At 42.1% G+C, this 26,426-nt stretch overlaps 1 protein-coding gene across 2 annotated transcripts in view; it reads left to right on the plus strand.

The window, feature by feature from the left end:
• NCAM2 (neural cell adhesion molecule 2) overlaps window positions 1-26,426 on the plus strand; it is a 1,313,898-nt gene that overhangs the window by 1,133,178 nt on the left and 154,294 nt on the right. For both annotated transcript variants that reach the window (XM_085623062.1, XM_085623061.1), the window contains one exon: window positions 10,799-10,979. In XM_085623062.1, the coding sequence (XP_085479188.1) occupies window positions 10,799-10,979 (181 nt within the window). The remainder of the gene's footprint in view (window positions 1-10,798; window positions 10,980-26,426) is intronic.

Consider the following 26,426-nt stretch of genomic DNA (forward strand, 5'->3'; position numbering starts at 1 on the left):
TCTCCCTCTGTCTCCCTCCCTCCTCCGTCTCCCTCCCTCCTCCATCTCCCTCTCTCCTCCGAATCCCTCCCTCTCTCCTTCTATCCATCTCTCTCCCTCTCCATCTCTCTCCGTCTCCCCCTCTGTCTCCCTCTCTCTGTCTCCCTCCCTCTGTCTCCCTTCCCCTCTCTCCCTCCCTCTCTCCCTCTCCTTCCCTCTCTGTCTCCCTCCCTCTCCCTCCGTCTACCTCCCTCCTCCATCTCCCTCCCTCCTCCATCTCCCTCCCTCCTCCGTCTCCCTCCCTCTCTCCTTCTATCCGTCTCTCTCCCTCTCCGTCTCTCTCTGTCTCCCCCTCTCTGTCTCCCTCCCTCTCTGTCTCCCTCCCTCCCTCTGTCTCCCTACCTCTGTCTCCCTCCCTCTCTCTCTCCCTCCCTCCCTCTCACTCACTCTGTTTATCGCCATCTCTCTGTCTCCCTCCCTCTCCCTCCTTCCCTCTCCCTGTCTCCCTCCCTCTTGTCTCCCTCCCTCTTGTCTCCCTCCCTCTTGTCTCCCTCCCTCTTGTCTGTCTCTGTCTCCCTCCTTCTGCCTCCCTCCCTCTGTCTCCCTCCCTCTGGCTGGTCTCCCTCCCTCTGGTCTCCCTCCCTCTTGTCTCCCTCCCTCTTGTCTCTGCCTCCCTCCCTCTGTCACCCTCCCTCCGTCTCCCTCCCTCTCTGTCTCCCTCCCTCCCTCTCCCTCCCTCTCTGTCTCCCTCCCTCCCTCTCCCTCTGTCTCCCTACCTCTGTCTCCCTCCCTCTGTCTCACTCACTCTGTTTGTCTCCTTCTCCCTCCGTCTCCCTCCCTCCGTCTCCATCCCTCTTGTCTCCCTCCCTCTCTCTCTCCCTCCCTCCCTCTCACTCACTCTGTTTGTCGCCCTCTCTCTGTCTCCCTCCCTCTCCCTCCTTCCCTCTCCCTGTGTCCCTCCCTCTTGTCTCCCTCCCTCTTGTCTGTCTCTGTCTCCCTCCCTCTGTCTCCCTCCCTCTGTCTCCCTCTCTCTGTCTCCCTCCCTATGGTCTCCCTCCCTCTGGTCTCCCTCCCTCTGGTCTCCCTCCCTCTTGTCTCCCTCCCTCTTGTCTCCATCTCCCTCCCTCCGTCTCCCTCCCTCTGTCTCCCTCCCTCTTGTCTGTCTCTGTCTCCCTCCTTCTGCCTCCCTCCCTCTGTCTCCCTCCCTCTGGCTGGTCTCCCTCCCTCTGGTCTCCCTCCCTCTTGTCTCCCTCCCTCTTGTCTCCGCCTCCCTCCCTCTGTCACCCTCCCTCCGTCTCCCTCCCTCTCTGTCTCCCTCCCTCCCTCTCCCTCCCTCTCTGTCTCCCTCCCTCCCTCTCCCTCTGTCTCCCTACCTCTGTCTCCCTCCCTCTGTCTCACTCACTCTGTTTGTCTCCTTCTCCCTCCGTCTCCCTCCCTCCGTCTCCATCCCTCTTGTCTCCCTCCCTCTCTCTCTCCCTCCCTCCCTCTCACTCACTCTGTTTGTCGCCCTCTCTCTGTCTCCCTCCCTCTCCCTCCTTCCCTCTCCCTGTGTCCCTCCCTCTTGTCTCCCTCCCTCTTGTCTGTCTCTGTCTCCCTCCCTCTGTCTCCCTCCCTCTGTCTCCCTCTCTCTGTCTCCCTCCCTATGGTCTCCCTCCCTCTGGTCTCCCTCCCTCTGGTCTCCCTCCCTCTTGTCTCCCTCCCTCTTGTCTCCATCTCCCTCCCTCCGTCTCCCTCCCTCTGTCTCCCTCCCTCTCTGTCTCCCTCCCTCCCTCTCCCTCCCTCTCTGTCTCCCTCCCTCCCTCTCCCTCTGTCTCCTTCCCTCTAGTCTCCCTCCCTCTCTCTCTGTCTCCCTCCCTCCCTCTCACTCACTCTGTTTGTCGCCCTCTCTCTGTCTCCCTCCCTCTCCCTCTCTCTCCTTCCCTCTCCCTGTCTCCCTCCCTCTCTCTCCCTCCCTCTATCTCTCTCTCTCTCCCTCTGTCTCACTCACTGTGTTTGTCTCCCTTCCTCTCTGTCTCCCTCCCTCTCTCTCTCCCTCCCTCCCTCCCCCTCTCTCTCTCTCTCTCTCTCTCCCTTGTCAAGGTGGCGCCTTGGAAACATGTAGGTTTGCACTGTTTTACAGTATGTCTGGAGATGCGCTCATAGAAGAAAGGGGAAATAGGGTCACAGCAAGTATAAACTCAAGACACCAACATAAATTGAGATAGCCATGACAGAAAGAGCTAGGCCTGCTCTATGTGAGCTGACTTGTAGCCCCATCTCTTTTTTACACAGTCTTCTTCCTTCTGTCTTGGTGACCCCTACTCCTCTTTTGGCCACATGTACCCACATCCTCCCTAACGCTCTTTTCCCCATCGTTGCCCTCTTTTCGCTGCTATTCACTTTCTCACCACTTAATTACCATTCTTCTTGAATCCTCCCCCTCAATGAGCCTACCCCATCAGCAGCAAAGAGCATTCGGTCCGGGCCTACACCAACCCTCATAGTTCTTCCTCACCCCACCCTTCCTGATTTCCCCCCTCATTGCCCCTCCCCGTCCTCATTTCATCCAACATATCCTCCATTCATTTTCTACCTTTTTGGTTGATGTCCGGAGACTGTGTGGAATATCAACATGGGCGTCTGAAGGCACAGTTCCTATTCTGAGAGGGGAGGAGACCAACGTGAGCAACAAATTGAGGGTCCCCCTGAACTCAAAGGTGCGCTTTCATGGGAGACTAGACTGAGCTTATTTAAATTCTCGTAACTTTTTTAGCTCTTGTTCTCGAGTGTACTGTAGCACCACAGTTCCAGTTTAATTGAGAAAACAGCACTTTACCCATAGAAGTGTTGGTCCTTGCTTCCCTGGATCACACATAGCCGCCGCACCCAAGTACTTCACAGGTCTTTTAAAGACCATTCACTTGTTAATGAGGCTTTGTTGTATTTCACCTCTTCTTAGCGCCCCTGCATCGCCACTTAATCAGAGTGGAGATGCAGGGGCGCTAAGAAGAGGTGAAATAGAACAAAGCCTCATTAACAAGTGAATGGTTTTTAAAAGAATCGCCTGGCCCCCATAGCTCCGCGCTTCAACCTCCGATATAAAAAAACAAAGAGGTATGTTGCCTGCAAGGTCCGCAGGCCGCCAAGAAAGGCTTGCTGGGCCGCTGGCGGCCCGCGGGCCGTACTATGAGTAACCGTGCTCTAGAATGATGCAGTACTGCTGATTCTCTATGGCAGAAGGACTTGCTTGATAAGGTTTACACATGCACACACACACACACACACACACAAATACACACACAGACACATGTATGTATGTATGTATGTATGTGGTATTTCTATTGCTCAAAGCTAGCTCAAAGCCAGTGGAACACTGTACAGGGTCAAAGACAAGCATAAACTCAACAAGTAATAATAGATGAAGCTGGTTTCTGGACTCCTAATACATTGTGATGTAGTGTTTTTTGAAAAGGTAAGTCTGTTCTTTAAAGATGTGCATCTTCAACTCTTTACTAAACTAGAGCAGCATGTTATGTTTATTTGTAAAGCAAACTATCACCCACGAAGGTATCCCGCTGCTAAGCAGGTGTGTGCACCTAGTTCTGCCTCGGTAAGTTGGTTAATTGAGATGCCCGGTCTTCAGCCTCTTGCAGAACTCAAGAAGAGAGGAGGAGGCTCTCATGTGGAACAGGAGGCTGTTCTGTGCTCTAGGGGCGATGTAAGAATGCCCGTCCTCCTGATATGGTTCTGTGAGAGTAGGATTCCTGCAGATCAAAGGTGTCTGGGTGGAAGGAGATGCAACTGTTTAGGTAGGTGAGTCCTAAGTTACATTTTGCCTTGGATGCGTGTGGGGAGTTTGAAATGAGTGCATTTGCACATCAGGCGCCACTGGAGCTCCCTTAGGTTTGGGGGACTGAGGAATGATTCTATCTGTTGAGTTCTGGATGATTTGTAATCTTCTGGTGCGTTGCTTGGTGGTCCTAGCAAAGAGAGTGTTCCTGCAGTGCAACTTGCTGGTGACTAGGGCATAAGTTATGTTTTCTCTGGTGTTGCTTGAGAGCCATTTGAAGCACTCCCTCAGCATCTCCAGAGTGTGGAAGCAGGATTCAGTGATGGCTTTGACTTGTGCAGTCAAGTCCAGTTCGCTGTTGATAATGATTCTGAGGTTCCTGGCATGAGTGTGGGTTGGAGGTTGATCGGCCACCAGTAGGAGACTCTTGATCAGGTGTTCTTGCCAAATATCATAACTTGTGTAATGTTGGTGTTGAGCATGAGACAGTTGGCTTACATCCAGTTAGCGGCTTCAGTCATACAGGCAGGGAAGTTGTTTCTTGTGATGGGGGACTTGTCCGAGAGGGAGAGTTTGAGTTATGTATCATCAGCGTAGGAGAGGATGTTGATGTTGTGTGCACAGATGAATTGGCCAGATAGATTGTGTATACTTTTAAGAGGGTGTTCTTCAGCGATAAACCTTGAGACACTCCGCAGATGAGTTTGCATACTTTCTAGGAGTAAGGTGCCAGCCTATAAACTTGTGTTCTATACATTAGGAAGAAGCAGATCCAGCAGATTTATGGTAATGGATGCCAATATTGGGCAGGCACCTGATGAGGATTGGGTGTGAAACTGTATTAAATGCTGAAGCAAGGTCAATGCAAATGAGGGCTGCCATGTCTCCTCTGTCAAGGATCATGCAGATGTCAACTGTGGTGGTGATGAGTGCTGTTTCTGTACTGTGGTTGGGCATGCATCTGGACTGCATGACATTGTGGTGTTGGTTGGTCAGTGAGGCATCAGTTGTTTCGTTTCTATAAGACCTTATCTGGTTATGATAGGAGGGAGATGTGTAGTTGGAGAGTGTGGCTGGTTCAGGGGATGTGCAAGGCAGGAGAGTAGTGGCATGTACCCAGGTGTCTGGGAATGTGGCTGAGTAAGTGGAGGCATTGTGGATGGGTGTTATGGCTTCACTGATCAGTAGAAGTCCTTTGGCAAAGGTGTGGTGGAGCAAAGGTCAGATGGGGGCCTGAGTGGATGGTCTTCATGGTAGAGGTGGTTTGGAAGGCAGTTATGGCAGGCTACAAGGTCAGTGTTCATTATTCAGCTGTAATAGGAAGTTGATTTGCAACTGTGATGGGATCTTGTGAGGGTAGAAGACAGGGCATATGGAGGTGATTTTGTTACAGAAGAATTCTGAGAGCATGTTTCAAAGATCTTGTTAGGGCATTATTGAACGAGACGGCAGGAGGCGCTGCAAAATCTCTGATGATAGCAAAGATTCCTTGCTGCTCTGTATGCCAATGTTTATGTGGTCTGTAAGAGTATTTAGAAAATGTCTTTATCCATTGTATCTAGAGTTGTTCTCCATTTGCATTCCATTTGCTTGCAGCAGTGTTTCATTATCTTGAGTTCCTATGTGTACCAGCTGTCTGGGGTTGGGATGTTAATGCCTGGCATTGATGATGGGGCGCACAATAAGGTTCATGAGGTCACTGGTAAAATTGGAGAAGGTCCCGGTGGTCTGTATATGAGTGTTCAGCCCTTGGTAGAAGTTGACTGGGATGCATATCAAGAATGTGGGGTGTTCCACTCTGTAGCGTCCATTAAGTATGTCCTTGGAGAGGGAAGAGCACTGGGGTTGGTATGCATTGTGCAGATGGATGATGGGAAATTAAATCCTCTTGCTTGGCTTCTTGTTTAAAGATGATTTTGGCGGGAAACCCAGTATAGTCACTTCCAGTGCAGATGAATGGTGGTAAATCCAGCTATTTCACTATGTGTGCAAATCGCTGATGGGAAAATTGAGGCAGTCCTGATGGATATGGGAATGTTGTTCCAAATTCTGGCTGTATAGATGGATAGACATCTCTTCTTGTTTTTTCTTTTTTACACATTTTAGACTGAAGTCTGATATTGTCCTGGCTGCGAATGTGTCAAGAACCAACAGAGATTGTGAGATTGCGAGTTAGGTGGGAATGCTGCTACTGATGGCTTTGCAAATGATGACGCTGGTTTTGATGATGGCATGGGCCAAAAAGGGAAGCCAATGGCGTTCCATCAGGGATGGGGTGACATGATCATATTTCTTCAGTCATTTGATGAAACGTGCTGAAGCATGTAGGATGCATTTAAGGGCTGCTGGTGAGAAGTTTAAAGGCAATGGAGCTGGTCAATCAATCAAGATAACTTTATTCAGAATCTATTTATAGATCCATAAAATTACATTATAAAAAAGCATCATAACATAAAATGTTGAACATAATTCCATGCATTAGAATTAAAAAAATAATTCAATAAAATAATTACTAAAATTCCTCACTAAAAGTCTTCCTATTATCTCAGGATTAAAGGGCTTATCATTCAGAACCCATCTTTCAGTCTTCTTCATAAACCAATTTATCCAAATTTACAAGGGATTTCCTTCTTTTTACAGCCCAGGTGATATAGCCTGCGACAGCTCGGCAGGCAATTTTGCTTTCAAGAGTACATATAAAAGTCATTGCATCCTTATAAAAGAAAAATTTCTTAGTTATGAAGATTAGTCGTAAAAATGTCAGTCTAATATCTTGATAACACCTGCAAAAGATCATAAAGTGCACTGTAGACTGGGTAGTTTTCCCGTCACATGGACACCAGGGAGTTGTTTTCTTCCATTTTGTGTGTTTTGGAAATGCCACAAGGTGGTGTAGTGTGCCCAGCTGCAGTCTAGTCAAATAAAATCTATCTTGCAAGTTTGTTACTTTGACTAGTTATGCTAGACACATATCTTGACACACTTATGTTTTCCCTTCTCTACTATGTCTAGGTTGGCACTGTTTGTCCAAATAAATCATTTCAACTTCTTTTTGTCATATTGCAATACACTCACTGGTTTTGTAACTGACAGATCTTTGTCAACATCTTTGAGTAACTTACCCATATAAGCTAATCAAGGGAATTTATTATAGTTTTTCAAGGCTAAACAGTTCCCAATTATTTCTGTGGTGAACTTTGTTCCCTCCTTGCAGCAGATGTTGTACCAGGAACATAAAGCTCTCACTTGTATTATATCAGCGACTTATGGTGCATTCTGTTCTTTATGTAAAATATACACAGAAGTGGACCTAGGGACTGCCAACAAGCGGCAGAAAAATGCATTTTCACCGGTTTGTAATGTGAGTCCATTAGCGCTGCCCCACACTATAGCGCCATATGTTGCTAATAGGATGCACTTGCTGCTGTATAGTTTGAGTATGTCACGTACGGATCTATTACCTATCTTATTGGAATATTTGAAAATAGGCTACACAGTTCTAACTAGTGTTAGTCTTGTCTGATCTATATGCAAGCCCCAATTGCTGTTATAAGAGAACAATATACCTAAATAGGAGAATCTTTGAACTTCAGCCAGCTTGAAGTCTCTCACAAAGTGACTCTTTTTCCTGGCCCTCCCCTATCCAAACACCATCACAAACATCTGGGTCAAATCTAATTTTAAGTCCCTTTGCTCCATGCATGTGACAAATGCATCGATGAGCTGTTGCAGGCCAATAGCAGTTCTTGAGATTAGGACTGCATGTGCCCGGTATAAGATGTCCTCTAAATAAAGTGGGCACCTTCCACCAGTCCAGACAACCCTTATGGTGATTTAAGAGGTCTCAGACAACCTTAGAAAGCTTTCCCAGTGGTAACTGTTGTGAGCAGCCTTCAGGCTTAAACTTGATGAGTGTAAAGCAGCTTGTTTTACCAGAATGCAATCTTATAGTATAGATTAAATGAAAAGAGAACCACACAGTGGTTATAAAAAATATGTATTTATTATATAACCCTATCTAGTACGTTACAGTATCTCCTACATGGAGATAGACACAAAGCACGCAATACTAAAGCAAAGAAATGACAGTAAATAGCACTAATACACAGAGGACCCGAGGCGGGGGGACAATCCATATAATAAAAAAGTGGCATAAGAACCACAACTCAATTCAGGACAATGTCGAGAGGACGTAGAATTGCTGGGACCCCAAGGTGAGTAGATAGGGACCCCACGGAGTGCGTGTGCACTGTGTGAACACGGTTCCATACAAGTCTATGTGGAAGTCACGGTTGGAATTTTAAAGATTAGAGACCCTTCCCAGTGGATTTCGAGGAAACCCAGTGGAAGACAGAAGGTTGGAGAGCCACCCCACCCTTGGATGCCAAATACCCTAGTTACCTAACCCAGGGAAGCCGGGTGCATAGGTTTGAAGTGGCGTCAGAGACTGCTGTTGAACCCAATGGAGGACTTCAAAGAAGAGCCGCTGCTGGAAGAGGAGAAAGTGTTAGTTGGAATGTTAATGTGGATTCTTGTCGAGGAGTATCTGAAAGCAGTGGGGACAGAGTCTGGGTCACTTGAGAGTGACCAGGGCTCGGTAGACGAATGCTCACCAATTTTGGGTTCTTCAGGATAGTTGATGGTGACCTTGACTCTGCAGCTGCGGGGACCAGGATGACCTGGAGCTGAATGCAAGCTTACCCACAAAAGATGTCGAGTGCTGAGGGGTCGGTGTCTGGCAGGAGCACCAACAAGCCTTGGCAAAAGCAACCGATGCAGGAAGTCAAGGAAGTGTATGGTTCAGACCAGCAAGGCCCAGGAGACTTACCACATGCAGCGGACTCAGGGCAGGCCCCAAGAAATCAGGGGAGCCTAAGGAAATTAAAGATGGACCTCAATTGGACCCACAGGCTGGAGGTACAGAAGACACAAGAGGACCTCGGGGAGCTTCACAAAACAACAGGCCACAGGGCACACAGTGTGAGGTGGATGATAATCTTTGTAGGAAATGTTACCAGAGGTTGGGGCTACTTGGAGTACAATGCACTTGTCACGGGATTGCCAACAAGCATATGCACTTGCAAAAGTATGCAGTGCATAGGGGTTTGGGTATTGCAGCCTACACAAGGGATTCTACCCTCAGTCTCAGTGACAGGGCAATTCAGATCTTGGGAGACGTAGAAACCCACCTCCTGTGTTGATGAGCCTTTCGGAGTCAGTAGTTATAGTGGAGGACATGCCAATCACAGTGGTACCCTAACCCATAGTGTACTCTTGTGTATGTAGGTGTTTTTTGACTGTATTCTAGGTGTCTTTTCAGAATTGCACTGGCCCTGCGCCTGGTTAGACACAGCCCAGCGACAGCCTGAGTCAGTTACCACCAGTAGCAGTCAGTAAAAATTGGAGTGCTCAGGGCACGGGATGACTTTGCAACAACTGGCTTACATTTGAAAGGCACAAATGCAGCAAAGTCCAATATTTAATAATAAATGTTCGACTATTCTATGCTCCCACAAGTCTCCAGACAAAAAAGTACCTCACTTGTGTGGGTAAGCCAAGTGCCCGTGACAGGAAATGGCCAAAACGCAACATGGACGCAGCACATTTTCCCAACTAAAACTGAGCAGTTTTATTCTAATGTGGATAGCTCTAGATTTTAGACCTTAGCTCAGCTGGCACAAATGGAAGACTAGCCAACCTACATTTTAGAAAAATAGACACCTAAGGGTATCCAGGGTGGGTGGAGTTGCATTAATCTCCCCAAATTTCTTACCCAGAATCACTTGCAAACCTCAAACTTTTCCTAACGAAACATATTTCCTTACATTTCAGTGATGGACAGTTCTGAAATCTGCTGGGTCCCACAAAATTCTATTCATCGAGCAAGTCTTCCAATAAAAATTATACCTCACTTGTGTAGGTAGACCTAGTGCCCGCAAAAGGAAGCAGCCAAATCGTAATATGGACACAGCACATTTTTCCGCAGAGAACTAAGCCTTTTTGCCAATGTGGATAGCTCTAGATTTTGGACCCTAGCTCAGCCTGCACCTATGGAAACCTAGCCAACCTGTACATTTTTTAAAACTAGACACCTATGGGTATCCAAGGTGGGCTGACTCTTGTGACTAAGACCAGGTTCTTTATACCCAGAATCCCTTGCAAACCTCAAACTTTGACTAAAAACACACTTTCCTCAAATTTCTGTGATCGAAAGTTTTGGAATCTGTGGGGAGCCACAAACTGTGATACTCCTTTTAATTAAACTCCCATATACATCTTCAGTTCTGATGTACATGTTTTAAATAATTAAAAAGCTATGTACAAACCAGTGAATTGAGTTCATAGATTATATTGTTGTTTTAGCTCGTTCTGGATAGTTATGACACTGTCAACATTTGTAAAAACTAAGCACAAGAATGGTACACCACTCTCATAGAAAGCAACTATAGAATGGCAACCTCTTCAACTTTCCACACTATGATCATGAGAAAGGCAGCAAATGAAATCATGTCTTTCAATTTAGACTACTGTATTTCCACTTGTGAATGGTTAGCATATGTTAACCCTTTCCCTCTGTTTCAAAACGAGGTTCCTGTCTCCGAGTGATTGCAAAATTTTCTATCAATAAAGATGTGTGGCTTCGTTAAAAAAAAAACCATACATATAACTAAAAAATGTTTATATGAAACGTACATTTGAGTTATAAGTTATCATTTAGTATGATGTATTTGAAATTTTTATATACCAGTTTTGTAATGAGTTTACACACAATTAATTTAAAATATTCATCTAAAAAATATGAGTTTGTGAGACTAATTTAAAGCAATGTGGTTACTCGTATTCGTAAGCAAATTCAGTTCTCTATTAAACAAATGATTTTCTGTTACACCAAAAATATTTTGGGAATATGCATACTTCTAGAAATGTATTTTTGAGAATGTTCTCTCTGATCCATCTTCGATTTATTCATAGAGGCCAAATGATGTGTAAAGGGTACATTCCCAGGAACTTGTTAGCTAAATGTGTCAATGTAATTTTGCATCTTTACAGAAAGACAAAGACGATAATTGGATCGAAAAGAGAGTGCAAGCTCACAGAGACCAAATGGTTTTGGAACATTTGCAGTGGAATATGGGTTACGAGGTGCAGATCACAGCGGCAAACAGACTTGGATATTCTGAGCCTATGCTGTACGAGTTCACCATGCCACCAAAGCCCAACATCATCACAGGTACTTTTAAAAATCAATACAGCCCTCTGTGAACTAGTGATCTATTTTTCTCAATACACAATGTGTGTGTGTGTACCATCCACTGCATGCATCTGTGCATTCCACGTGATCAGAGACTTTGTCCATGCCATCATTGTGCCTGAAATTCCAATCATGCGTGGCATGTGGCAATAGAGCAACAATCTTTTTTGCTAGCATTTGCAAGCACTTGCTGCCAGTTTTCACTGAAAACAGGATTCTGGAATAGGCCCTTTGAGCTGTTGATGTGAAATGACATTGTAGGCAGAACATTTTCCTTTACAGCTTCAGAAGTGCAGCCTTTCACATATCCATAGTTTTACAGCTGGGCATTGAAATTCCTTCATGTTGGAGGTTAGGATGCGTGCAAATAGTAATTGCACTTTTTAAAACATATTTAACCCATGTAGCCCATGGTAAACAGTCTTGATTTGCAAAAACAGAACATGCTTTAGAAATAGGGAAAGATAGCATTGTAGGAGCGTTTTTAATCATTTCTTGGGTACCTAGGAGCTTTGAAGAGAACATTTCTATTGCCCTATATTACTTATGTGGTTCTCTGCACTACACGTGGCACTGTATCTTTCCGCTGTGACACATAAATAAAAATTACAAACTTTGCACACCGGATCATAGAACGCAAATTGTATTTTGGAGATAACTGGTCAAAAGAGCACCTTTCGGAAACTTTTTGAAATATTTTTTAATTTCTTAGCCAAGTGATTTGAAGTAGTAGCGGCGTCTTGGGTTGTATTCATAGAATACTATCTACCAGTCATTGTTTGGGTACATGTTTGTTTAGAACTATGGGAAAACGTGATTAAACATGATGTATATACTAGCATGCTTCCTTCAGTTACACAACTATGTATTTGTTGACACTATTAATTTCTCTGCCATATTTTCTAGTAAGATAAATAGCCCATGGTGCGTGAGATATGTTCACGTTCATATCCAGTAATAATAATCCACATTTGTAAAGCGCGAACAATCACCCGTAAGGGTCTCTAGGCGCTGGGGGCCGTCGGGAAGATTAAGCAAGCTATTGCCCAGAGTCACATGGTGCTGGGCTAAGCTGCCGCCGGCACCAGGAATCGAACCGTGATCCCCAGATTCTGGAGTCAGTCACCCTGGCTGCGGTGCCACACCTCTTCCACTACTATAACCCCTTGAAAACCTTTTTGATGAAGGAGGTGTTTAAACAAGTCTGGTATGAAGTGTAAATAAGAAGTAATAGCTGAGCTGGTCTTTACAGATAATACAGTGTGACAGTGACGTTAAATGTTGTAATTTCCAATATAATAGCCCACAGAAAGTCAATGGTACCCTCTCGAATAGATGCAGTGAAGGAAGGACTGGCGCATTGGTCTCTTTGGCTAATATTTTAATTACTCATTCAGGCACTAAAACTCGTCTCTTGCAGAAGCTATACGAACTGGTTAATGAATGGCTGAAAATAAACTGTCTCAGTAGGGGAGTTCTTTTGGAAGTAACAAGGACCCCCTGTAAAATATTTAGGTCAATTCCTAGGACAGGGCAACAAACACAGTGAAGAGTATATTCCTAGGCAATCAAAATTCATACAGATATCAGCCACTAGGTCAATTGATATAGAACTAAAAACATTAGAAAAACTTTTAATAAGAGCCAGTGTACCATATAGTAATAAAGTTAAAAAATCATTTTTTTATTGTTGTCAACATATAATAGTGTTTTATATTTAAATCAACATATGACCAAAACACAATACACTTTCTAAAAAAATATACACATATTTTATAAAAATATATTAACAAAACTTAGCAAAATACAGACTAAAATACAGATACAATGACATAAAAAAATTATTCAATGAACACAATATAAAATAAGGAAGATAAACCAAAATGTAAGCATTCAAGATATACAAAGTTGCGGCAATAGATTGTCTTCGACGCGCGTTTCGGCGCACTAGCGCCTTCGTCAGGAAAGCCACACAATTTTTCTCATAACAACAATAAGAGTAAAAAGGTCGAAAAATGTTGAGATCTAATGCTCGCTGATAGAGTAGTCACTTGTGACTGATTCTTTAATCAGCCGATATTCTTTGATAAATGGGACGTATTGAGAGAAGGACTGATGAAGCAGCAAATACGCCGGTGATTTCCGGTTAAATGCGGAGACGTGGTTAGCAGATGATTTGATATATATTATACTCTTTTCAATGATATGCTGAAGTATATATCTTCTTTTTTTCTTCTTTTGCCCAAGATGGTCTATGGATGAAATCAGCCATGGCAAAAATTTCCCGGGAGCAGCAAAGAACGCGGTGAGGCACGTCCTACTTCCTACGAGGGTCTTTCATCCATAGACCATCTTGGGCAAAATGGCAAAACTATATGGTACACTGGCTCTTATTAAAAGTTTTTCTAATGTTTTTAGTTCTATATTAATTGACCTAGTGGCTGATATCTGTATCAATTTTGATTGCCTAGGAATATACTCTTCACTGTGTCAGTAGGGGAGTTCTGCCAGGCAGCCAAAACAATGTCTATTTTACAGGGAACTCAGTGCTGCAAAAAATCTAATGAATCCAGTGGGATAACAGGAAGAAATGAGTCTCTCCTCTGTTTGAAAGATCCTGATTTCCAACGTGTGAGGAAAAGTGGTTGATGTTGAGGGTGAAGATGAGGAAGAGAAGGCAAAGAGGAGAGGGAAGAGAAAGCATTAGGAAGAGGCAGCAGGGAAGGAGGGAGAGTGATAAATATGTTCAGCTACTTTCAAGTCATCTGATACACTGCTGCAAAATCTCTCTGAGTCAACCTTAGTTGCAATCCTGCTCTGAGGCTAAGAATCTATTTGCACATACAGCAGGTCCACTAATCTCAACCCCATCTATGTGAAAGATTGTTTCTGTTGAGAGACTCTGGGCCATATTTATTACAACAATATAGTGTAACAAGTTACATAAACAAAGCTAAGCCTAACCTTAGCGGTCAGCATTACCCATGAATTTGGACTGAATGTAGAAATAAATCTCCCTGCCAAAAGAGACCACCCAACTTATTTTAAAGTTAAAAGGGGAACAAAAATTGCTTGTTAAAATGCAAAGCCTGCCTTACTTTAATCTGTGTCACAATGATTTCTCCTGTAAAGTCACAGACTGAATTCCAATAAGATAATATTTTTGGACATAGCATAAATAAATGCACATCATCTGCCGCTACCAGCATACATCTTGGGCAGTTGTATATATTACTGGAAACCTTAGACAACTTCGCAGGAGACCAATAATCTCTATAGGTGGTAAATAGATGGGACACAGATTAAAGTAAGCCCTCGCCTAGTTTTCTTCGGGCTAAATTCAGAGAAAGAAGTACCCCCCTCAGAGGTTATCCCAAAGCTTTTGTCCTATGTAATCCTGTTAGCAAGGCGTGAGATTTGTAGACTATGGAAATCGGAAAGTCCTCCGTGTTTTACTGAGTGCCTTAGAAATATCATATACACAAGCAAGTCTGACGTGGCATGCGATCCAAGAAGCCAGGAGAAAATCTGGACTCCGTTGGTAAGGTGGAGAGAGAAAACAATGTGAGTCCTATGATTAAGCCAATATTGCTGTCAGCCATGGTATCTCCTCTTTCTTTTCCGGCGGTTTCAGTATAAAGGAGATGGAAGTGGAAGCAGCAGTTTACTTGTGGGTCATTACTCTTTCTTCTCCTCTTGGGTCACCGGTCTGGTCCCCCCCTTGCAAGACCTAGAGGGATTAGAGTACACCCTAGCAAGAATGTTGGCAGAATGAGGACAAAAAAATAAACAAAATAATGCAAAGCCTGCCGGCAAAGCTCCCATATTTTGGAGTCAGTCTTGGAATATTGTACCAAAGTTATCCAAGCCAATCCTTTCACTTTACCCTGTGGAACTTCAGGAACATTGAGAGAGGGTTGTGGGTTTGTCATTCCTATCTCAGGTCATCTTCAGGCTACCAGATCCCATGCCATCAATGTGGGGGCCTGTTTTGAATTATAATAACTTGATAAATTATAAGACATAACTTATAATAGAGCACAAGGGCATCATTTGCCTTCATCGCATGTCCTGACACCACACAGAGGAATATTTCTCATGTAAGAACAATGTTTATTTATGCACTCCAAAACAAGACATTAAAAAGGCCTGATTACAGTCTTGGTGGGCAGGGATACTCCATCACAAACAGATATCCAGTTCGACAAATTACAATTCCTTTAAAACCTATGAAATTTGTAAAATGGCGGTCAGGATAACCATGACATTTGTGACGGAGTATCCCACCTGTGAAACTCGTAATCAGCCCCCAAATCTTTCTCAAAGACATTATTGGATATTGCTCTCCCTTAGTTACACTACAACAAGCCTGCTCAACTCTGCACTCTGGCCAATGGACAAATAACATTGCATTATTGCAAAAGCTTCTTGATATTTGGTGTTTCTGACTAAAAACGCCTGACCAAAGGTCCATTCCTTGACACCCAGCGAACATTGGTCCTGAAAACATCATTTTACCCATTAATTTAAATACTAAATGTGTTCATTCACAACTGTCTTGTTTGACATCACAAAATTTTATTATCACAAAAATGAAGGCTGAAGGCTGTACATCAGGAAACCGCAGACCCTTGTTCATTCCATATAGATGGAATGAACAGAAGCCATAAGCATTTGGGTCTCACTGCCAAACTACGGCAGCAAAGAGACCAAACAAAGCTTAAGATAAGCTTAAATGCATAAGGTGTCATACCAGATTGGAGCTCAATGTTAAATCCTTTGTTGATTTGTCTGACATCTCCATCTGTGCGATATAATGCACCTGAGGATTCTGCAATATGATATTATTCAGACATCCTAAGCATGCTGTGTTCTAAAGCCGATTCTTTTGATCATCATCCCTTTTTTGTTTGGAAGACTCATTTAGGAAGACTTTCAAATGGCTTAATCATCCTTCCTGCTACCACTGTTGAGCACAAGAGGAAGTACAGCAGCCAGCTAAAGATGCCCTAAAATATTTTCATTTGCATCAAGTTGTTGGTTATTGGTGCCACCAACTTGTTTGTTTCCTTTAAAACAGGGACATCTTAAGTATTTTGGGGGCCCTGAGCAAAGTGTATTTTAGGGAACCATGTTCGGAACAGTTTTCATTTATGATCCAATTTCAGCTCTTTCATGCCCCCACTGACACATTTGTCCATATTCTAAATGTGTTTACATCTAATACTCAGGGATTGTGACGTGTGTTTCACTATTGTAACTCAGCAGCTCACTACTAACACTGCAAATAATCTCTGTGACACCCTCTCATTTCTCATATGCAAGGTCCTATTTTGATCTAAAGGAAAGTTTTTTATGGATGTTGCACGAAACATAAACACAACATTTTGCTGCAAAATGTTTATAATATACCCTTACAAATCACCCACAATAAAAATAAATTAGAGGAAAAACAATATTTAAAACAATCTGTTTAAGAATTATTCAAGGTCACCAGGACAAGACTCTCTGCAAAACAGAGCTGGTTCTACCAGGTATGGCCCCTGAAATGGTGGGGCCATGGGCCAGAGCCCACTTTGCCCATTCCTTAAAACGTCTCTGCTTTAAAACACAGATTACACTCTGAAAAGCACAACCAGTGTTTTCCTTAAGAAAATACGTATTAAGCTCAATCTGGCCCCTAGACATTTTTCTATATTTCATTTCTATCCCCTGAACATTGTTTTGTGGTTGCCCATTGGGATTCCAATATGTGACCCCCAGAATCCCTCGATGGGTGCCTTTCCACACCTTTACTCCTATAGTCTAAATTTAACTCCAGTAAACAAAGGCAACAAAGAACAAATAGTGTTGGAAATGTGCAGGAAAACCTTTGCAGGTCATTGTGAATCTGCCACAAAAAGCTCTCCCTCCAAATTTCACACTAGAACAATAAAGTTTCAATTGTTTAATGTAACTAAAAAATATACACTCTTGCCACTCTAGGTCTTCCCTAAATTCCCACAACATGTTCTGTAGCATTGAAAGGCATACGGCCATGTATCTGTCTATATACGATATCCTTTCTATTACCCCTCTTGGAAAACGTAGGAGTAGATTTATGGGAAGGAAGGAAGGAAGGAAGAGGAGGGAGGGAGGGAGGGAGGAAGGAAGGGAGGGAGGGAGGGAGGGAGGAAGGAAGAAGGAAGGAAGGAAGGAAGGAAGGAAGGAAGGAAGGAAGGAAGGAAGGAAGGAAGGAAGGAAGGAAGGAAGGAAGGAAGGAAGGAAGGAAGGAAGGAAGGAAGGAAGGAAGGAAGGAAGGAAGGAAGGAAGGATTCCTCAACAATAAGTGAAATCCAAAATACAATTAGTGAAATACAAAATAGGTACAGTGACTAAAAGTACGACACGCATTTTCTTTTTTACCTTGGATTATAAAACATTATTAAACACTGAATAATTTTTCTTAATTGTCTTGACACGCAGCACAACTCTGATCTGTGAATCAATTACTTGTATATATCTGCCACTTTGAAGGGTTGCACGATTTTTATCTGAACAGATGGTGTAACAAGTGTTATCCGCCTTTTTTTCAAAGAGCAAATCATGGTAAATAGCTCAAATTATTTCACTGGATTTGCAACCCCTGACTACAAAATCTAACATTTTGTAGCACTTTGTATTTAGGGTCCTATTTTTAAGACAATACCACTGTCTTTGTTTTATTCCCTGGCTGCTTCTTTAATAAACGTCAATGTCTTTAAGTTACACAAATGATTGCTTGTTATTCACTCCACCAAACTAGCTTTAATAAAGGCATAGAAAATTACCATATTAGATTGCATTGGCATGCATAAGGAGGATACAATCTTAGAAACAATAACATACATATATGAAAACCTTTTTCCCTAAATTAGTAATCAGAAGCACATCAAAATAGCCTTGATTTATGAATTGAACATCTTAAGGCTGGCTTTAGCACAGGTGGCATCCGTTGCGACAATGTTTGGGGCATATTATCAAGACAGGCGATAAAATTATCACCGCTTTAGGGGCAGAAAAATGCCGCTAAAACGGCGATAATGGGCTTGATACTATGCTCTATGGAATTCCAATTGAAGCTCAGGTTAGATGTCCTTCACATCTAACATGGGCTTCAATTGGAATTCCATAGAGCATATTATCAAGCCCATTATTGCCATTTTAGCGGCAGTTTTCTGCCGCTAAATCGGCGATAATTTTATCGCCTGTCTTGATAATATGCCCCTGAGTTGGTGCCCACCATCCATGATTGAGGTGGTGACAACCTCCACCACGGATCTCCTCAGCATCACCTTTTAACAGTGCCCCTCAAGTCTCCATAACTCTTCTCTTTCGGATGCATTTAATTAGTTATATAGTGACATTCACACCAGTGTAGGGTGTCAGAGCACTTTGCTTCACACACACATTACACAAAGGCAATCAGTCATCTATGTGTAAATCAGCATATAGGAAATGATACATAAGCCAGAGGACTACAAGTTGTAGGAGTCGCATGTGATCCACACTGGTAGGCAGAATAGTTTAAGAGGCTTGGTCTGGAGAAGCACAAACACAGAATTGAAAACGCAACACAATAGTTGGGGGTTCTCTTTAATATTAAGAATCGCATTCTACCCAAATGAATCCTTTTTGCAACATTATTCCATACTCTAATCTATACTTTACAGTGTGCATGCAATTCTTTGGTGACAGATAATAATGTACTTTTCTCTATTAGTATTTTAACTTATCAACTGCAATTAACAAAAGGATGTCTCTTAGAAAAGCAGTAACACACTGACCTGTTTACATTATATGCACTTTTTCATCTGCATGGTCCATGTTCTTTGCAGCAGGCATAATAATCCGCTCTTCTATTTTATGATAAGTCAAAACCTCAATTAGACAGGAAGAACATTAATCACTGAAGTTATCTTGACATTGTTATTGTTGCCTGGAAATTGCTGGAGGCAAGGAACATGGCAGTAGGTGCTTTTAAAACCAAAATAAACATGAAGCGGCACTGGATGCACCACCCTAGAGCCGGCCCTGTGAGAGACTCAGATCAAGGGATTGCAAATAGTCATGAACAAAGTTTTAAAAAGTTAACAAACTATATCTGCTATCAAAAGAAATCAATAATGAATACTTGTTTAAAAAACGAGATAGTTTTTTACATTAATATCCCCCTGCCAATGGGCTAGCTTCTCAATACAAGTACTTCTAAACTTAAAGAACAAGTCATATTTTGTACACAGGCCTTCACTATAAAGCTCACACAGACCAACTCATCACACACATTTGATATGACACCACTTTCAGAGTGGATCTTATCCACAACAAACAGACCACTCACCGCCAGGGGCTACTTTCTCTGATTTACTGAGTCTTTCAGCAATGCATAATTCAAAGCAGTATAGAAATCCACAATCCAGGCCGGCCGGCCACAGTGCTAAGAGCATGTATACATGTCAGATGTGCAATATAAAACTACCAAGACATTAATTATACATTCTCTAAAATTTCTGACACATAGATTCACATCATACTTTAACTTTTCAGTGCAGTATGGTGACAACGGGATGTTGCACTAAAGGGATTTGAACTCACAAAACCTGACGTGTGCAAAATTGTAGGCAAGGCAAGTGTAAAGCTCACAAATGCAATGCACTGAAAGTAAATTAGCAGTTGCCAGCTGATTTACAACTCACAATGGCCAAAGTGAGGGGTATCCTCTCTCCATTTTGAATTGGAAGGCTACTGATGAATGGTGTCACAGCAACTACAATTGCAAACCATTGGTGTGATACTGACAACAGAAAGGGCTGAAGGTAATTCCCATTCCCAAAGTTGGAGCTATCTATGAGGAATAGGTGTCACTTTGTGAATGTTGGCTGTGGGCATCAGGGGAGCACACAGTTGCCCATGGGACTGTTGCATGGATTTCATGATGTCTATTTGCATTATGTCAGATTTTATTTTGATTTCAGCCCTTGTCCCCCCCAAGGGACTAATCCTCAGTAAGACTACACTGGGATGGTACTTTGTTCTTATCCTGGCTACATTAAATCATAATGACTAAAGTCAAAATACTTGTATTTTTATATATTGACTCATTCATCAACCAACTCCATGTCTTGTGGATTATGAAATGCTCCCTTTTTCATGACTATTACTATAACTCTGCCCTGATAATCTCACATTCTATCAAGAAATAAGAGTTTACCACACAGCATCTCGACTGAGAAATAAGAATCAATGCAGAGGAGAGAAGTTATTGTTCTAATAAGACAGGTTTAATAAGCATATTGGATCTCTGGTATAAGCCAGATGAAGGACCCTGAACGATTGAATTATTACCCTTGGCTTGCTTCTAAATTTTGTGAAATTTCATTTTAAGAAATGGGACTTGTCTTAGAAAATATATTTTATTACTGACATCAAAGCTAGCATGATTCACTTGGAAGCAAGGCTTTCTTGTCAATATCTATTGGTGAGATGTCAGTAATTTGGATATTAGAGATACAACATTTTTTTTATTAGACTTCATTCAATAGAAATTAGACCTGTGCAAATTACCGATCAATAAGTAGAGTATGGAAGCAATTCATACAAATCAACTTAAATGCCTTTTTTTTACATTCGTTTGCTGTTTGAAAATGAATGGTTTGAAATGATTTGAACATCATTGTGGCGTTTTGTAATTAAATATATTTTTCTCTTTTTCCTTCCTCTCACTTTCTTTTTCCAAATCCCTATGTTGCCTTTTTCAATCTCCTTTAATTTTGCTGCCCATCTGTGTGCACTTCTGTCCTCATCAATACAGATAAATGCTGTGAAGCGACTAAAGGGGAGAATGGAAGCCAGTCTTGGCTGCAGAGGGCCACAGGCTTTAATGTTATTGTTTCCATGATTGTATCAAGCTTACTTTGGTAAAGTTAGTTGTGCATGCCCTATAGCCTTTTCACAATTAATTTGAAATTCTGGAGGGTATAAACATCAGCAGAGAAATGACAGAAATGTTTTGTACCACCTATAAATATTAATATTATATTGCAGTCAAATAATATGAGTGGAGTCATTGTTAAATCTATGCACATAACCTACTTGCGAGTGGCTCTTTGTCAGTATGAATTCTCACATAGGGTAACGTCAACTTGCACTGTTTGGAAAAACCTTCTTGTAAGATGATGTAGAGTATATATTTTATATTAGACAAGTTTGCTCTTTGCAGTTTTCTGATTTTAATGGGCTGTCACAGGACTTATATCTTTATCCATATTCTGGCCTCCCTATACCTTTTGGTATGCACAGGTCCAAAGACATCCTTTTCTTTTCTGCCACAGAAACTCTCATGTTTGTGTTAACACTTCAATTTAAAAGTTTGGTTTGCTTTACACAGAATGTTTGCACATTGCTGAGACTGAAATATCCAAGACTTCTGCACATGAATTTACTAAACCAGGCAAAGTTTCCAAAAAACAATGTGAGGCTAGCTTTTCAGACTTATTCCTTAGGGTCCAAAGAACAAAGCATTTTTGTGGTTGCAAAGTCTACAATTCACCAAATGACAGAATTTGCAACTGTAAATATGGCAGTACCAATTTACAAAGGCAGATAGTGAGTCATAAGTGTCTTTCCAGATGTCAATTCGGTGGTTGCAAAATATTGATCTGTTAGTGTTTCTCAAAAGTGGATGGTAAGACATTCACAAAGTGTAAGCCTTCCATGAAAGACAGTTTGTATCCTCTAAACAGAGGTTGTCAGCAGTGAGGACAGCAGATGGTGCACTAAAGGACATACCTATATGCTACCTTTAATGACAATCACTGAATGCTTACTTTAATTATTAAAAATAGTCCCTATCCCTTTACGTGATACAGACTTCCTTTAAAGAGAAACATTGGCTTTCATTTAAAACCAATGCAAGTATGGTGGCCTGCTGTCTCTATCAGGCCTTAGTTCCTGCATTTGCAAAAATTCGCATGGACCAAAAAATTACTTGTGTATCTTATATTTTAATAAAGCAGCAATGGATATTTTTTCATTTCCTAACAATGCAAATTGTACACTATGACTGATTGGTACATCACTCACAGCTCAAACTGAAAGTGTAGTTTCAAAATAGCTGGCACGAAAATACACATTAACTACTTGATGATACCCTCTTAGAACAAGTATTCAATTATTGCTTCTTGTATTTTCACTGAACCACAATATGACACTAATCAACAAACAGTGTAAACAAAAAGTAATTTGCGATCTTGTTGAGCCCTTTCCAATTTTTATACAATACCTCAATCATTTGTAACCAGCGATGCAAGTGCTAATAGTTGCTTTTGGTGTTTTTGTGTGTCTCCTTTACAAAAGACGTATAGGGGCTGATTATGATGCGGCCCATAAAGGCTCTGATGTGCGGTCGGAGCCTTAAGGGCCGCATCGTAATGGGCCGTGGGATTTACTTTCTGACTACTTCATTATGATGGAGGCGGTCGGAAAGTAAACCGGCTGGTCATTCCCGCTGACGTTCGATGGGCTCTCGAGCCAGTCAGCCAGTTTGAAGCCAGCCAGTAATCTCAATGGCATTTCCGCCCTTGAGATTACGATGAACGGTTTCCGACATGGTTTCCATACCAGCCTCTTTAACATGGAAGCCATGTCAGAAAGCGTGTTTGGGGGCCCCCGCCGGAAGGCCCCCTTTCGTGCCTGGCCTCCGCTTACAGGGCCCCTGTTGATCCCTGCACCTTGTAGCAGGCCCCTTGTTGTGCCTGCCTTCTCAATGGGAGCTTATGTTATGACTAGGTTACGGCCGTAACACAAGCTCCAGTTGAGGAAAATGAGCATGTACCGAACCATGTTCGGTCACTTTGTAATAAGCAGGTCGAGACCACCGATTGGGTGTCGTTCAGTCCCAGGCCCTAGTCGGTGTTGGGCGGAAGCACATCCGCCCGATATCGAAATCAGCCCCATAGTATATTTATATATATATATATATATATATATATATATATATATATATATACATATATATCACAAGTATTCCTCCGTTAACTTGAAAACGGTTCTCCTGAGAGATGGACACGGACCCAAGACGTAAGTGCAAAATCTTTTATTCCTCTGTCGTCACCATAATATACATATATATATATATATATATATACACACACATTAAACATTTAGAATTAAAAAAAAACTAGAAAGCAGATCATTATGTGTATGCCACAACAGGAGAAGTTTGTAGAGAATACAGTAATATTTTCCAGAAAGGAAGTAGTGCCTGCGATTGTTGAGATTACAATAAGCTTCTGTTAACACATATTATAAAGTAAATAGAAAGTGTGGGGTTTTGTTAGGTGTGCTTGAATCATATTTCTGATGATTGACCAAAAATGAGAATAGACATATTAGTATGTTACAATTATTTAACATAATTAAGAAATTCATAAGTGTTTGTTTTGGGGTTTAGATCACAAAACTGTAAAGTTATCATATATGTGTGGCAGTCAGTTTTTCTAACTGCTAGAGATGTATGACTCAATGTAACAGAGAAATTAAAAAAAAACACATTCACAGTTGCAATTTGAGGACCTTAAAAGTTCTTCAGCATTTTTTGTACTACAACCTTTCATCACTTATGTAAATTTTATTTGCAATACATGGATTGTTCACATTATATCACATTATTCTTTGTATGCTTCTGGGACAACTGGTTACCTTGTATACATTTTATTTCATCATTGTCCCACCGTTAGTTGGGAACTGTTGAGATCAAATAGAAATGTGGTTTTGTATAGCATCTTTCCATGTTCATGCAATATGGGTCTCAGTTTCTGCCAACAAATATAGTGTGCCATTTACACTATACTTTTCTCCTTATTGCTGGGTCGGTTAATTGAATCTGAGCATTAAGTAGGAATAATGGCATATCTGGCTATATCAAAACAAGTGGCCAGATTTACCACGCCTTTACTCGTGGTGGTTTTATAGCACAGCATAGTACAGCTAATCAACAAAAATATCAACAAGTAGTCTATAATTGTATACGTAAGTGCACAATTCATCTTTCAATAGACAGGTTGGTGGCTAATGAATGAATAAGCAACTATTCTTGATGTATGATGAGTTTGAGCCACTTGTGATTATGCAAGTGAGACAATGACAGGGTTGACTGGGGAATCGAATTGAAGTAATTCCTACAGTCTGATCAACTTGATTGTTATTATTTTGGGGGAAATTATATTTTGCTAAATAAGTTATTAAACGAGTTGAGCAATTAGCTAGACGACCTGGCCTATAAACATATTTTCCAGAAGCAGAACATTCAATTTAGTTTCTGTAAACAATTTAAGAAGTTGCTTGTGCATTAGAAGTGTTAATACTAGTCAGACGCAGGGCACCCAGGATGATTTGTAGGTAATTGCAATTTGTTTACGTTTGTATGTGGGTCTCAGCAGTATTGATTTTAAATGGTGGAGCTAGCAGCAGCTAGTATGTTTTATATTCCCATTCAGGAGTGTAAGACATACAGTTTGCTGGTTGAAGATTCTTACTTCATTATGCGTATCGTGATGCATTAACTTATTGTGGGTTGGTATGTATAACATTTTTGTTGTACCAGTTTTATGAATTTCCAACCTGACCCAATAAGGATTTGCTTCAGTTTGTTTGATGCATCTCATCATATGTGGGTACCTTTTTTGATGAATTACTAGGTTGGTGCGGCTTCTATCATTATGAACTGTTGTAAAGTCGGAGCACTGTTCACATTAATTACAGAATGGTAAAAGATCAAGAATGTCTGAGTGTGAAGGAGAAAACAACTTTTCTTTCATCACACTCAACTGAATAGGCTTATCCCTAAAGAGCAGCTGTGACCACAAATTCTCCTCTGACCTTGCCTGTGGGACAGACTCCACAGTAAATAATCTGCTGTTCTGTATGACAAGCTTTGTGTTATGCTTCGTTGACAGTGCCGGATTAAACTCTGTGGAGGCCCCTAGGAAGTCGAAATTTCAGGGCCCCCCTTGCAAATTATCTCCTAATACTCAATGCAACTGACCACTTCCAGAAGATGAGCTCTTCAGAGACAAACTGTTATGTGAATGTCTACATTACATTAATACAGTATTTTCTAAATAGAGTCTTTAATGCAAAGTTTTTGTTTCTTTTAGTTCATTATTTTTTTTCTATCTTTTGGAAACAATATTTAAGACAGCTTGATTGTAGCTTCCCTCTGCCCTGGAAAAAGGCGTGCATTAGGCCAATTCTGAAGAAGCCCGCCTTAGACCCCTCTGAGATTATGGCTACGGAGGAGATTCGTAAACAACTGGATAGGGGGGGGAGAGCCGTCCTTATCCTACCTGACCTATCAGCAGCATTTGACACCGTTAATCATGCGGTGATAGTGCGGCCACTGGAGGCAATAGGAATTAAAGAGACGGCTCTAACCCTACTCTCCTCCTTTCTAGAAGCCAGAGAGCAGAGGGTGTGTTGGGACAATCTAAATTCTGAGAAATTCTACCTTCCATGTGGGGTGCCACAAGGTTCGGCTTTATCACCAACCCTGTTTAACATCTATGTCAACCCTCTGGCTAAGCTAATTGGACAGCACGGTTTTACTATTGTCTCATACGCTGACGATACCCAGATAGTCATATCCATAGCACAGAGGGCTGAAATCACAGCTACTAGCTTCGACAACTGCCTAAAGAATATCATGAGCTGGATGAACCAAAACTTTCTCAAGCTCAATACGAAAAAAACTGAGGTCATGGAGTTTGGGGAAGGGTCCAACCCTATGGAAGGCAGCATGGTGGCCAACTGAGGCAGTCAACTGTCCTCCTCTGTCTACCAAGGCGAGAAACCTGGGAGTGATTGTTGATAACCAGCTATATTTTGCAGGACAGTTAAATCGCGTGACATCCTCCTGCTTTTTCCTACTAAAGACTCTACACAAGATCCTGCCGTTTATCTCCCCAGAGCTTAGGAAAACAGTAATTTGTGTGCTAATCCTTTTGAAAATGGATTACGGCAACGCTTTGCTCTACGGCACTGATAAGTATCAGCTGGCCAAACTGCAGTCAGTACAAAACGCTGCAGCGTGAATACGACTTAACATCCCCAAGTATCAATCTACTTCAGCTGGCATCAGGTTACTTCACTGGCTCCCGATACGGCAACATATAGAATTCAAGGCTCTCTGCCTGGTTCATAAGGCTTTGTATGATGGGCGTGCCTTGGCCATAAAGAGCCTATTCTTATGGTACGCCGCGACACGGAATCTTAGATCAGCCAACATGGGACTGGTCCAGGTTCCTAAAATTCGAAAAGCAAGATGGGGAGGCAGGAGCCTATCCCATCTAGCCACCAGACTATGGAACAGGCTGCCGGCCACCATCAGGCAGCAGCCAAATAGGGTCCAGT

Source organism: Triturus cristatus, chromosome 8 (genome assembly GCF_964204655.1).
Source record: "Triturus cristatus chromosome 8, aTriCri1.1, whole genome shotgun sequence".
Taxonomy (NCBI): Eukaryota; Metazoa; Chordata; class Amphibia; order Caudata; family Salamandridae; genus Triturus; species Triturus cristatus.